The sequence below is a fragment of the Psittacula echo genome (genome assembly GCF_963264785.1).
Source record: "Psittacula echo genome assembly, chromosome: Z".
NCBI lineage: Eukaryota > Metazoa > Chordata > Aves > Psittaciformes > Psittacidae > Psittacula > Psittacula echo.
In genome coordinates, this window is record NC_137742.1 from 14,872,292 (window position 1) to 14,887,639 (window position 15,348).

General features: G+C 36.4%; 1 protein-coding gene across 4 annotated transcripts in view; it reads left to right on the forward strand.

Annotated features, from left to right (window-relative positions):
• WDR70 (WD repeat domain 70) overlaps positions 1-15,348 on the forward strand; it is a 114,798-nt gene that overhangs the window by 83,763 nt on the left and 15,687 nt on the right. For all 4 annotated transcript variants that reach the window (XM_080637847.1, XM_080637845.1, XM_080637848.1 and 1 more), the window contains one exon: positions 961-1,099. In XM_080637847.1, the coding sequence (XP_080493973.1) occupies positions 961-1,099 (139 nt within the window). The remainder of the gene's footprint in view (positions 1-960; positions 1,100-15,348) is intronic.

Genomic DNA, 15,348 nt, shown 5'->3' on the forward strand with positions numbered 1-15,348 from the left:
CTATTTTGAGACTCCATGTTGCAGTAAAAGATATCTTTTTTTTTTTTTTTAATATTATTTTTTCATGCCATTTTTCAGTCTCATGTCTTATCTTAGAATCATGTGACATGATCATATGTCTTATGCTTAATGAAATTAGCAACTTTTTCAGGAGGAGGCCAGTTCATTGCCTGATACTTGTGTAATGAGATACAGAAGTAATCCTCATTCTTATTTGGTCTATGATTAATAAAATTATCTGGCTTGAAAAGTAGACATAACATAAAGGTGCATGTCATGAATTCATGGCATGAATTATGATGTTTGAAGTGCTGATGACTGTGTTCTTTGGTACTAAAATACTATACTGCATAGTGCTAAGAATGGTATTTAATATTTTTATTGGTATTACCTGCATATCTGTAGCTGTAGCACAGCCAAATCCAACTCTAAGGACAATTTATACATTTGAAATAAGGTCTTAGAAAGGCAGGTCATGGACAGCTCAATCTTCAGTGCAATTTGTAGCATAGAGGAAAAGTAATCGGACAAATGTTTTTGGCCACTGTATAAACACATTGTCTTGCATCATTGAAGAATGTATCATCAGGAAAAACAGATTTCATGATTGATTTATTTTTTTTTACTTCATGATGAGTACCAGATTTGAAAATACTTCTGTTTGTTTTTCATATTGAAAAGTTTATAAGAGTTTTGAGAGGAGGGGAATTTTGTTGGGAGGAAGATTTTTACTGAATCTGCCTGTTTTGCACATTCTGTGCACAGCTGTAATTGTACATGTGAACTGTACGTGTACTGTCTGAAAACTATAGTAACAGATGACAGCTGACAAAAGATTTTTTTAAAGCTTTATTTTGAAAGGATTAACAAATAGGATTATTTTTAAGGAGTGCAATTTATATATAAGTTTCCTATACATTTGTTATTGATTCACCCAGTATGATTTGTTTTCTTCAACAGGACAGATTGTTGTTTCAGCCCAGATGATAAGATACTCGTCACAGGCACCTCTGTTAAGAGAGGTGGTGGCAGTGGGAAGCTTTGCTTCTTTTACCGGGAATCATTGCAGAAGTTGTACGAGATAGAAGTTACAGATGCGGTATGTATTTTAGTTTCTTTTTGTCTACTATTTAAAATATGAATGAAATCAATGAAACCATATGCTTTTTTTCCTATTGTACAGGTAATGACCAGCTAACACTATTGTAATTTTTCTACTCCATAATCAAGAGATGGAGGTAGAGTTGCCTGAATAGGCAATTTTCTTCAACTTGAAGGAAAAAAAAAACCAAACCACCAAAATCTTAGGAAAAACACTAGGACATTTCATGGCAAAAGGAATGCAACACCAAAAATACCATTTCCACCAGTAACGTAAAAATGTAAAATTGCAAATATCTAATACAAAAGAGTCTGTGTATGGCTTGAACTCGCTACCTGTTCTTTGGACTGAAAGGAAAAGCTTAATATCATAGTTGAAGAAAGTCTTTTCACTCTAGTGTACACAAGTGGGCTTACAAGAGTATGACAAGTAGATGTGGGAGAAATTTAAACAGAATTACCATTGCTTATGTATGGCAATGTATGCTTAAGTCCCATTAGTTTTTGCAGCCTGTCAGATAGCTATTTTTGTTGCTTTATTTCAGGATATTGTTTTCTCATTCTGCACTTTTCTTAACCAGTCTAACAGTCTTTCCTAGCACAGTGGACCCAAACCACTTTATGCTGGAAATCATTTGCACACAATTTGAATTTGTATTTATATTTACTTTCAAATTCCATTTTGTCTTTTAATTCACCTTAAAGCAGAATCTGCTTACAGATGAATTCGTTACATCTGTCATTTCAGTCATGCAAACTAAAAATGCAGAATGCATGTCAAAGCAGAAAGCATGTATTTCTTCTGGATGGGAAAAAAAAAACAACTGTTTTTATTTTAAACATATATTCTAAATACAGTTTTTATACAGCATTGGAAGTTTTATTTTAAGAATTTTAAGTATCTTTAAAGAATTTTTCCAAAGATACTATAAATTCAACTATAAATTTTTCTTCTGTGGAACATACCAAACATCAACTTAACTCACAATGATTTCTAGTGGATTTTTATTTTCTGATACAAGTAATATAAAAAAGTGTTTGTAACTTTTATTTAATGCAAAGCATGGATGCCTCAGTATCCCCTCTGAAACTTCATGACAGAGAAAAAGAAAATAATTATATAAAAGTGAAAAAGGTAGATTGCTGTAGGAGCTTTTCTGTCCTTGGGCACAGGAAACAAAACAGCTTAGTAATTCCATTCACAATTAATTTGAACTCCATAGAACGGAGTGTCAGGATGCGGTCATGATGGCATCTCCATTTAGTTGTGGTAAGTCAGTAACAGTGCATAGAAACGTCACACCTGTTGCAGTTTGAAGACTGCAAGAGTGAGGAGCTTGTCAGTGGTGGATCCTATATCTCCAAAAGAAATAAATGAGAATTATTGCTGACCAACCTACCTTTTTTGTGTTCAAAGGAAATACAATTTTCATTTGTTTTGTTTCCCAGAAAAATGTTTTTTTAATTCTCTGAAATAAAGGAAACATTTACTTGTTGTTGAGGCAGATAGTTCTAAAGGAGGATCCAGAAAAAACATTGTTTTGGTGTCAGTTTCTCTCAGAATTCAAAAGTAAATTCCTGCTCATTCTTCTTCAAAATGCAAAAGAGCTATGGAGCTGAGAACCAACAGTAGGAAATGGTTGGAAAAACAAAAGTAGGGGTCAATAAGCAACTTCACTGGGATCACTCACGTAGTAAAATTTTAAGTATGTGTACAAATCTCAGCAGGTTCATAATTTTATATAGGTGTTGATATTTACATGGTTCTTTTTAGGACTGCAGTAAATTACTTTCATCTGTAGAGTTTTAGTGCTGCTGGTCTTCTCCATTTGTAGTTATGAAATTTAAGACTCATTCTCCTGCTTTGAATATAATGGATCAAATGAAAATAATGGGAATAATAGCTGAAGAACTGAGACTTAGAAATGCTGTTTATATATCATTTTCAGCACTAGCAATATCTCTACAATAGTCTGCCTAGCTTCCAGCTTCAACACTACATGTCTAAGAAAAACAGTTAAGTATATCAACAGTAATCTAAAAGAAGAAAAATTACTACAAGTGGTGTTACGAAATAAATGTAGTATGTTTTTTCACGATCTTAGTATTATTTGTATCTTTCAGCTTTTCCATTGGTGTTCTTTTCTTCTCAAATTGCAGTGTTTAATGAAATGTAAATGCATAAATGCATGTTGAAAAGAAATTAATTTTCAAGAAGCTGTCTTCTGTATTTTTTAAGCAATGGATGCTGTTTGTTCGAGAGATCATTGACCTGTAAATTGGGAAGATTAATATATTCTGTGTAGTTTATCGAAGTATTTTTTCAGCAGTGTAGTAATTACTTGCTTTCTGCGGGTTACTTTCCTAGTTTCCATTTTTCCTTTTAGTCTCTCAAAAACACAGCATTTAGTGTTATTAAAGGTAAACACATAATGTGGTGTAAGACATCAGTTTGGCCTATGCAACTAGATAGTCCTAGTGGACAGCAGGATGACCATGAGCCAAACACTGTGCCCTTGTGGCCAAGAAGGCCAATGGCATCCTGGGGTGTATTAGAAGGGGGGTGGTCAGTAGGTCGAGAGAGGTCCTCCTCCCCCTCTACTCTGCCCTGGTGAGACCACATCTGAAATATTGTGTCCAGTTCTGGGCCCCTCAGTTCAAGAAGGACAGGGACCTGCTGGAGAGAGTCCAGCGCAGGGCGACAAAGATGATTAAGGGAGTGGAGCATCTCCCTTATGAGGAAAGGCTGAGGGAGCTGGGTCTCTATAGTTTGGAGAAGAGGAGACTGCGGGGGGACCTTATTAGTGTATATAAATATATAAAGGGGGAGTGTCATGAGGATGGAGCCAGGCTCTTCTCAATGGCAAACTATGATAAGACAAGGGGTAATGGGTATAAACTGGAACACAAGAGGTTCCACTTAAACTTGAGAAGAAACTTCTTCTCAGTGAGGGTGACAGAACACTGGAACAGGCTGCCCAGGGGGGTTGTGGAGTCTCCTTCTCTGGAGACATTCAAAACCCGCCTGGACACATTCCTGTGTAATTTTATCTAGGTGTTCCTGCTCTGGCAGGGGGATTGGACTAGATGATCTTTTGAGGTCCCTTCCAATCTCTAACATACTGTGATACTGTGATACTGTGATCATACTTCTTTAACTTTTGTATGTTACGTAATGCTTAAATATGTCATTTCAATCTCAAAAGAGGGTTTTTTTAGGCATTGCATAGATGAAGTTGCAGTATGCCAATCTGTATAGTAAAAGCACAAATACACCAATATCTATCTCTGCAGAGAGCTTGATCTGCTCTCATTCCCCATGAAAATAATTACAGTGATTTCAGTTGGATTTAGTCCAACTTGCTAAAGAAAAAGGGCATCATTATTTATTTCAAGTCTAAAAAGAAAACAAGAAGTCTTTTTGAGGTCAGTTGCATACCGTTTTATGGTAGAACATAACTAATCAGAATAAAAGAAAATCTACTATGAAGAGAAAACATGAACTGTTAATGTGTTACTTTGCTAATTTCACGAGGATTTTTTAAAGGAAATGCTGGTAAGCTGAGAAAATTGAAAAACAATAAAGAGCAGTAAACATTATCTTAACCCTCCTTGGTAAATAGTCAGTGCAATTGGCCTGTAAATGAACCTAGAGGGTAATGGGAAAATATTTAATGGGAATGTTTGACCAAAGCTGTGTCTGGCATTCCTTTCCATCATACCACACAAACCTTTTTTCACCTTTTCTTTCAAGTTTTCATGGGAAAACCCATTACTGCTTCAGAGCTGCTGGAGTGAAACCTTGATGTTTTACTAATGGACTAACAGTCTGATTAGTTTCTGCTGCTGTGGCTGGGTATAAAATATTAATTTGCTTTTATTAGTTTTTATTTGTTTTGAAGAAAAACTAAGTAAGTATCAGAAGTGGTACAGACCATGGCCTCTGTGCCTGGCTAGAAGCAGCATCCCTTCAGGAGGAGATGTGAACAGGGCAATTATACAATGAATAGACAATGATGCTTTTCTAACTACCCCCTTTGACTTGGAGATACCTTAATGCAGACATAGGAATTTTACAATTAATAGTATTTATGGCTTTTTATTCCATGAGTTTATCAAGGAGTGAAATACCCATGTAGCAGATTACTGGCAGGGTCATTTACTTACTGCAGATTAAATCAAAACTCAGGAGTGGGAGATCCTCCTCTCCCACTCTCATAAGGAAGTTGATGCTCTACATGCAGTACTTCAGCCTTACTCTGGCTCAGTGTGTGCAGGTGTGATTGGACATTATGAAGGCTTTGTACTGTGACCATAATTATGTATGCTAAACTGTGCAGAACAGCTCTTTCTAACATGAACCAAAACCTTATTTCATTATTTTTCTGTCTGTTTCTTCTATCTTGACAATATTATCTGTGAACAAGTCTTGTTCTTTTGCTTTCACCACAAATAGCCACAAGAAAATATATTAAAATTTCTCAATTTGAGCTTTTCAGGCTTATTTTATGTGAAAGATTTATAATTGCGTACAAAATGCTTCCTTGATCCATTAAGTGAATGAGGGACTTAGACAGACATCAGAAAATACAACTGCCAGAAGAGGGGTACATACAAAGTGTGCACACAGAAACTCAAAGGCCACTTCCCTTTCCTTTTCTCAGGTAGTATGAGAGGAAGAAAGACCTGTAGCTGCTTTGGGATGAGGTTTCATCTTTTGAGACGTCTGTAACTCCACCCTGGAATAAAAGGGAGATTTCATTATCAGATGCAAGTCAGGGAGGGTTAATTCCTAGTTCTTGTTTCGATTATGCAAGTTTAAGATCTTCATGAGAACCAACTATAAGTACCTAATGTATGGGAAACAGAGTTGGGTATACAACATTTTCTCCAGTGTCAAATTAATTGAAAGTAGCTGTGGATAGCCACTTGAATGACTCTCATGTCTATTGTTAGTTTGGCTAGGTCAAACAGATCACCCAGTAGTTATCCTTAAGTCACAATTGATTTTGACAGCTGCAGAGCAGTCATCTTCCCCCTATAGAAAGAAGTAGTAATACACTCATTACTGCCAAGCAAGAGTGGGCATTGAGAAAGTAAAAAAAATCCTGAAGCTGTACAATTACAGAAATTGCTATTTTAAAATGAAAATGTAAGTGATAACTTAATCTAAAAATGTGCAATTTTTATATTGCATACAATATAAAATGAGATGTGCAAGTTTTTAAAATAGCATGCAGATTTTTGTACATATGCAACAATCCAATAACATAGATTTATTGGTTTTTGGGGAAACCTGTTTCTGTTAGAAGGATTCTTCAATATTTTCTTAGTTTCTCAAATAAAAGCGAAAGTTAAACTATTAAATACATCTGACAATACCTCTAAGGGATGTTTCAAGAAGGTTTTCTGAGACAAGCTATAAATAAAGCTTCTTTTTAGATTAAAGAATGAAAAGGAAAGAAGGAATAAGGAATATGAAACTTCCAGCATCCTTTGTGCACAGTTGATATAAGATTGCAGTATTTCTTTTGTTGACCTCAAACGGTATCATTTACTATTTATAAGGTGCAGTAATATAATAAAGGACTTTTCCACTGTGGCCCATTTCACTAAGATTTAAAGCTTTTGAATTTAAAAAAAAGAAATTTGTTTAACTTCTGGAAGAGATCGTCATGCTACTTTTTTTTTTTTTAGCCATTTATTTTATTTGAAAGGAAAATCCACATTTTCAACAAGGAAGTAAATGCAGTATTTAAGATCCATAGTTTTTGTGCTCATTAAAGAAAAAAAAGGTGATCTAGCATGGGATATGAATCACACATCACAGGGAATGTGTTTCTAGTGCAGTAACATGTCAGTTTTTATTCTCTGCTTTCATGTATGTAAAGACAATTTGGTCCTTCCCTTTGTGTATCGTGCAGCAGCATGTACTTTGTTTTAGGGGAGCTGTCACTAGAGGTTTGAGTTGTACGAGAGAAATAAGCTGTGCCGGTTTCTTCACTGTAACAGGGAGCGAGGGGTGTGTGTGAAGATTGTCTGCCTTTAGTTATGTGAGATACTGTGAGGAAAGTGTGGCTGCAGTTTTAACACAGCAGGTGCTTGAAAATTCCTTACCTTGCAATTACAACGAAAACAGTTTCTTCTATTCACCAAAATAAAAAAAAAAAGTGGTTCAAAGGCTTAATTCGCATCTAAGAATATAGTTTATAGCTGTGCCTTGAAATGTGATACAGCATTGCTATCTGTATGTTCAATATTGCTTTAAATTATTGGCCTCTGAAAATGGTTTTAGGATATTTCTTGTTTCTACATAGAAAATTTTAAATTTTATCAATTTCTGGTCCATTTTCTATTGACTGTTTCCACACATTTTCTAAGTCATGCTTCACAAGGGAAAAATACTAGCGTTTTTTCCCCTACTACTGTATTCTCATGAGCATTTTAAATCTAATGATAGCAGGTCACTGCATTCTAGATATTCCCTAGTCTCCCACCTTATTTATTGTAGTTGGCTCTTTTCCTTGGAAGAGCTCCAGGGGAATCTCAAACCTGAAGATTCTTGCAATTGGGGTTTAAAGTAGATTTTTAATACAATATTATTATATTTTTATTGTGTGAGCATTTTTTTCCTCCTTTTTTATCATAGCATGCATAGAATCAAAACGAGTATTAACCATTCTTTTTCAGAAGAAGAAATAAGGTAGAAGAATACTGGTAGCATTTGTTGTTCAGCTTGGCAGACATTTGTAAATGGCATAGTTCCTCGTCTGTCTTGGTGGCTGCATCCTGGAGGCAGACCAGCCTATCCTAGATACAGCAGCATAGCAAGCCAAGTCATTGGCTTTTTTTGTCACCACTGTGCCCTAAGTCACCAGCAGAAAGAGATTACAGAGTGTGCAGTGGGAATTAATGTTGTCGCTAAGTAGCATTATCTTCCTATTATTCCTAAGGCAGAAAACTTCTGTTGCTCTTGGAGAGGAGCAGACAGTTAATGTAGCTGATGTTTCATGCAGATCTTCTGCAAAGAAATCAAGGTGACTGTAGAGGAAGGAGAGACTTACCTTATGTAAAAGCCTTTCCTTAGTATGCTAACTTTATAGGTTGATTTTACTTTACATTCTCCATGTCAACCATTATTATTAATGAGCCTTGATTATTATGTAGAAATAGTGGTAGTTCTGCAGGTAAAAATGCCGTTAGCTTCAGATTTTAACGCTGAGTTTCTGATTTTTTTTTTTAAATTTCCCTTTAAGTTGCAGTTCCATAAAATGGGAGAGAAAATATCTCTTTGTACATTTGGGGGAAAATCTGCTGAAACATTTGGCTACAATATAGAGTACGAGGGCATGAGAGGGAGGAAATAAGCTTTGAGAATATAATTCTCAAATATTGAGAATATTGAGGGAGGAAATAACCATTGAAGCTTTGAGATCTTTGAAACAGGCAGGTGTCACTCTGCTGCCTTTAGGTTAAAATGCTTATGGGCTTTTCCTGCAGCCCAGCATCATGAGATTTCTAGTATATTTTGAAGCATTTTCCTTTCTTAACAAGTAATGTATGCAGTTCTTGCTGGAGTGTATTTCATAAGCAGTTGCAGAGAAGTTTTCAGTTCGTGAAAAATGTGGGCCATTTCAAATATGTCATGAAGATTTGAATGAAAACTAGATTTGTATCCCCTGTACAGTTGTCTAAGTATCTAAGGTTTCTAAATGATTCCACACGTTCATTATAAAATGGAAAAAGTTGAAAGCCACTGCTTTAATATCTTTTCTAATTACAGTTGTTTAAAAATGGCAGTAGCCAAATAGAGTTGGGGAACAATTGTTGAAAGATTTTGTGATAGTGAGAAGCTGTCTAGTTGTTAGCATCCAAATATTTTAATGTTTTATTTAATGACATATAAGTTCTTTGAACTAATTATAGGGTTTTTTTCTGAAATAACTTCATCCCTTCTCTGATGGGAAGATGGGAAGACGTATCACTAAAGTCAGATGGACTTAATGTTGTGCGAGTTCCAGAACTAAAGAAGATTAAGCTGGAAGGCACACTGAGTTTTGGTATCTCACTCCACCACAAGCTTGAAATTGCTTACCCCTCTTAAATATGATGTAATATAACTATAACTATAACTATATATATATATATATATATAAAACTATATAACTGTAATATAAGTTTAGTTAATGAGTAATGTTAATTTGAAAGGTAATTACTGTTTCTTGAAACAAACCAAAAACCTGCAAACTAATAAACAGTTAGGTTTCCTTAACCTTAATTATGTTTTAAGCTCCTAGTGTTTTAAAGACACTGCATTGCACAAGTAGTTCTTCACCATGAAGTGAAGGTGTGAGGTGTTCCTCCCCATGGCAGGGGGCTTGGAACTAGATGATCTTAAGGTCCTTTCCAACCCTAACTGTTCTATGATTCTATGAATATGTAGGGGTTTTACAGGAGAAAAGACAGTGCTAAATCAACAAGTTGCACTCAAATTTGCACTGATTTTGACAGATACTTTTTTTTCTTATATTTTTCTGGCACTGTTGGAATGTGTAAGAATTACAGTTAAGATACATATTCGATTCAGTGAGAAAAACCCCATTTGGCCACTGCTGTGGTGACTTGTCCTAACAGAATTCATGATCACAGTCAGAATGTCATTATATACATTCTCTGTCTTCCCTGCTGACATGCCACTTATCTGGCTGTCTGGACAGCCAAATGCAGCAAATCTGAGCTGTGCTGTTCAAACAGAACCCATCACATACCGTCATGGCCATTGAAGCAAAGCTTGCACATGGGAAAGAAAGAAGGTTTATTCAAGTTTTTCTTAACCAAAAATATTTTCTTAAAGCAGCAGCCCTTGCTGTCATTTTTTTATTGTATAGCTTCAAGACAGAATCTGAAGGAATTTTTTGTTAGACTGTAAATTAGCAAAGGGGTAAGCAATAAGGCCCAGCATAGGCTCTGTTTCTGGTTTATCCCTGTTTGGCTTTTTGGTATGTCCAGAGCTAGACCTGATCTTTCAACCTAATATTCTAAAGATTTGTTGGCCAGTTGTAGAAATTTGTATCTGCTGTATTCTTTGTACGCTAGGAGTGTTTAATTTGGCTTCCAGGATCCTTTATCCTTGAACTGGAGAGTTTTGTGTATGTAATACAGCTGCTGTAATATAGGTCCTTGTTAGTTTTTTGTTTTTCTTACATAGTTATTTTGGCCATTGTAGGCTTCAGGGATTCACCTGACCAAATATAGATGTCTACTGCTGATCTGGTCACCCTGTGCTCCTTTTCTAATCAACAGAGAAAAATAAACACATCCAGACTGATTTTTATCTTATCCTAAAATAGGTATCTAAAATAGGTTAGATGAAGGCTACTGTAAAATTCTTGCTTCTCTCCGTTAGCTATAAAGGGAGGTAAAAGTTTGTAGGCTTTTGAAGAGTAGACCTGTTAAGATTAGAGGTGTAGACATTGGAAGTTTTCTGGGGTAGAGTTCCACCTAATATCTTCCCTCCAGTGGTGTTTGTTCTGTCCTGCTAAAGCACTAGGATGTTTCAGGTCTTGTGCTCTGACCTTGTTAATAGCAAAGTAGGAGACAACGAATTACTTCTGCACTCATTTCTATTGATTTAAGGATTTTAACTGTAGGCAGTTTACAGAAGAGCCTGCCACTCTATGAAGAGATTGTGCTAACCGAGAGTGAAGTCTATATTCTCTTAACTTGCACCTGATTTACTGACATAACTGTCAAAACATCAGCAACTTCACCTTAAGATTATAAAACTTCAACTAAATTTTAACAAACATTTTTTTTGGGTGTTTGGGCTTTTTTTGTTGATTTTTGTTGTTTGTTTTTTGGTTGGGTTTTTTGTTGGTTTTTTGTGTTTGTTTGTTTGGGTTTTTTTTTCCTTTAATTGGTGGAAAAATCACATGAAGGAAACATTCAAACCCCAGGAGCTCTTGCTGCAGCAGGGATGTGTGAAAGCCTAGGATTAGTGTGTTCTCTTTCTATTTTCAATATTTATCTGAAATTAGTTTGGGGCTTTTTTTTCCTTTTTTTCCAGTAGCAATTTGCAAGGAAATCACTTTTTCCAGTTTGCAAGTGGGATTTTGGTTGCACACTTGCCACAGAGGTAGTACAAATAGTAGCTGTATGTCAGCATCATTCAGTAGAGATTTCAATCCTCTCAAGGTAGTTTTCTGCAGGTGTGGAAGTATAGAATCATAGAATCATAGAATAGTTAGGGTTGGAAAGGACCTTAAGATCATCTAGTTCCAACCCCCCTGCCATGGGCAGGGACACCCCACACTAAACCATGTCACCCAAGGCCTCATCTAACCTGACCTTGAACACCGCCAAGGATGGAGCATTCACAGCCTCCTTGGGCAATATAGTTGCATCTTCTCCATTTACCAGATTTGTTTGTCTTTTCATTTTAACATTTTTTGCTAATAGTCATGGAAGTGGGCATTAATTTAGTGAACTTAGCCTAGAAGTCTGATAGCTGCAGATAACTAAATAATCAATTCTGGCATTTTGGAGCAAATGTAGAAGCAAACTGGAAATGAGAATTATCAGGGAAGAGTGAACGGCTGTATGTGAAGGGAAAGGAAAATTGAAAAGGTTTATTCAGATAGTGCATAACTGATACAGAAGCATGGCAGGAGGAGCTTTACTAATGAACTTCAAAAAGTTCATTCATTATCTGAAAATACACTTAACATGAAGTATTCATTTTAGAAGACAAATGCGTGGTATTTAACCTTAACCTTAACTGTCTTTAGGGAGAAGAGGTTGTTTCCAGAGAAAACAGTGCCTGATTGAGAAGCAGTAAGACCCCCTGAAGGAGGGAAAAGAAATTAAAACATCATTGTAAAATATGGCCCATCTAATTTACTTTTCATTTTGCAGTAGCAAGGAAAGAATATAGCCCCATTAACCTAAGTGCTTCAGAAGTGTATACCTATTTATGTCAAAAATACGGATTTTTTTGTTTTTTTTTAGTGAAACTTGATATCATGCCACTCTTGCAGCAAATTCTGACATCCGTAATCAGTATATGCATGCATATATACATGCCTTTTTAATGAAGTTTTGCCAGCTACAAAAGCTTGGCTGTTATCTTGCGGGTTTTATATATATATAAAGGTAGTTACATTTTGTTGGGTATCAGTCAAAGTTTCAACTGAAATGCAAGATCTAGGAAGTCAGTACTTTCATATGGCTTCAGCTTACAGACATCTAAAATGTTAGGAACACAAGAAGACAGCAGTGGAGGGAAACCTTATTTTCCCTAGCTCTCTTGCAGCAGGGTGAAAGAGGATAGAGATGAATAATGCTTTTGAGAGACATTCTTTATATACACTCTCCTTATTTTGCTACATAAGGGGCAGCCTTACATTTTAGTAGATTCAAAAGATACTAATGAGTTTAAGTGACTGCTTAGGCTCTGGTATGTGGCAGAAAAATATTTTAGGCCTAAGTGTTAAGATTTATGTAATATGTAGGAACCAGGCAAGCTTGCTATATTTGCTTTGGGTTTTTTCTTAATAATACATCCGCTCTGAAATTTCTCACAACCCCCATAATCTCTGCCAGTCCCTGTTCCCAATGTGAAACATCTACCCCTTTCTATTTGATCTTACTAGAGTTTGTTAATTTTTCCTACTCTTTGTGCCTCCAACCTGTACTGACATCCCTGAGATAACTTCTTTCCATCCTGGACCCACTCTATCCATGCTGTGAGGCCGAATGCTTTTTACCTGAAGCATGGACTAGGGAACTGAATTTTGTCTTTGCTGATGCAGTCTTGAAACATCTTTACAAGCAAAGATCCAGGAGAATTCTTTCAATCCTTGACATCAGTTTTAAGTTTTATGATCTTACCCAGCTTTGTGGTTTCATCTTAGGGGTAAATTTTCCATTCCTATGCCACAAATCATTTTAATCTTTTCTTGCTGACCTTGTAAAATACCCTCTCTGTATTGTTTACTCCTGTTGGGGAGTTACCCAAGTGCTCTGGACAGTTTCAGTTGAGATAATTAGCTTTTGCTTGCTGAGAAATCTGCTTTGGTTATTCTTCACTTTGCCTGCTAAACACAGAAGTATATTTCTAGGCCAGAATAAATGTCCCATTCCATGTAACAGAAAACTATGTTTCAGGCTTCAGTTTCTCATTTAGAGGCACTGCTCTTAAATCCCATCAAAACACTGTTAATGTACATACTGCCAGCAAAACCATGTGTGTAGTCACCTAGTCAGCTAAGCCAGACAAAGAATAACCTAACAGAAAGATTATTTGGTATAGTTTATTGTTTATCTGCAGCAACAGCTCTACTTCATATGATACAAAAGGAAACACACAGGTGAGAACAAACTATTAAGGGTGAGACTATTTATGAATCACCCCAAAATTTCACAAGAGCTGGGACTGCATGGCTTAGAGGAAATTCAGGTGGAATAGCACACAAGGGAATAGCAATATCATCACTTTTTCATGCCACCTTTCTATGTATTTGAGTTTTATGGTTTAAGATTACCACATGTTATTAAACTTTTAAGTTACTATAGGTAAAACTTTCTAAATCTGGAGTTTATTTTAAAAGAATTGGGAGTCTGAAGTAAGTATAGTGCTTAGTTTAAAAATAAAGTAAAAATTATGTATAGTTCAGATAATTCATAATTTGTTTTAACCATATGATAGCAACTTCAGAAAAAGATATGGGTAGTTTCAAGAATGATCAGTAATTTGTTCTTATTTCGTTAGGCAGTCTTGCATCTGGGGAGGAACAACCCCATGTACCAGTACAGGTTGGGGATTGACCTGCTGGAAAGTAGTGAAGGGGGAAGGGACCTGGGGGTCCTGGTGGACAGGAGGATGACCATGAGCCAGCAATGTGCCCTTGTGGCCAAGAAGGCCAATGGCATCCTAGGGTGCATTAGAAAGGGGGTGGTCAGTAGGTCAAGAGAGGTTCTCCTCCCCCTCTACTCTGCCTTGGTGAGGCCGCATCTGGAATATTGTGTCCAGTTCTGGTCCCCTCAGTTCAAGAAGGACAGGGAATTGCTTGGAAGAGTCCAGCGCAGAGCCACAAAGATGATTAAGGGAGTGGAACAGCTCCCTTATGAGGAGAGGCTGAGGGAGCTGGGTCTCTATAGTTTGGAGAAGAGGAGACTGAGGGGTGACCTCATCAATGTTTACAAATATGTAAAGGGTGAGGGTCAGGATGATGGAGCTAGGCTTTTCTCAGTGGTGTCCAGTGATAGGACAAGGGGTAATGGGTGTAAACTGGAGCATAAGAGGTTCCATGTGAACATCAGGAAAAACTTCTTTACTGTGAGAGTGACAGAGCACTGGAACAGGTTGCCCCGGTTGGTTGTGGAGTCTCCTACATTGGAGATATTCAAGGCCTGGCTGGACAAGTTCCTGTGTGATGTACTCTAGGTTACCCTGCTCTTGCAGGGGGTTTGGACTAGATGATCTTTTGAGATCCCTTCCAACCCTTGGGATTCTGTGATTCTGTGATTAGCATTTCCAGTGATAAAGATGTCTACGTGAGTTATTTTAACTGAACAGTAGAGAGGTTAGAAGCATCAAAGGCCCTTTATGCCCTTTATGAAGTAACTATTTTTTGTATGATAAAGAATCTCCTTTCCCCTCATTCCCAGTGTTAAGACCTGGTCTGCAGTGACCACTTTGTTGTGTAGATATTTAGAATTTTTACTTCTTTAGGATTATATCATTGGGGAAAAAATTCAGAATCTAGTTTAGGAATTTTGGTCTTTTTAAAGTATTGGTATTAAAAAGACCAGAAGTATTTGGTCTTTTTAAAGTATTGCCCATTTCTAACATAATCTGAAAATCTATGTAAGTAGTTTTTATTATTTCTTATAAAGTAATTTCTATGCCAATGGATTAATAAAATTACTTGCATTTTCAGAGCTTTATTTAGTTTTTAACAAGTTATATTTGGGGGACATTTTATAGTTTCAGAAGATTTATAGGTCTGTGTTTAATGGCAGTTATTTTGCCTGCTCTGGAGCATGTGCCATGGGTGGTTTTAAGTGTGCTGTGCATGTTTGACAAGTTAAAAATTTAGCAATCCCCAACAGTACTAAACCACATTGTCTCAGACTTTGTTTTTGTTGGCTGGTGTCCAGTACCATGCTATAAAATACATTTACTTGACACTAGAAAGTGGAGAACCACATGAATGACAAAGTTTAAAAAGGCTGGTGAAAAACATT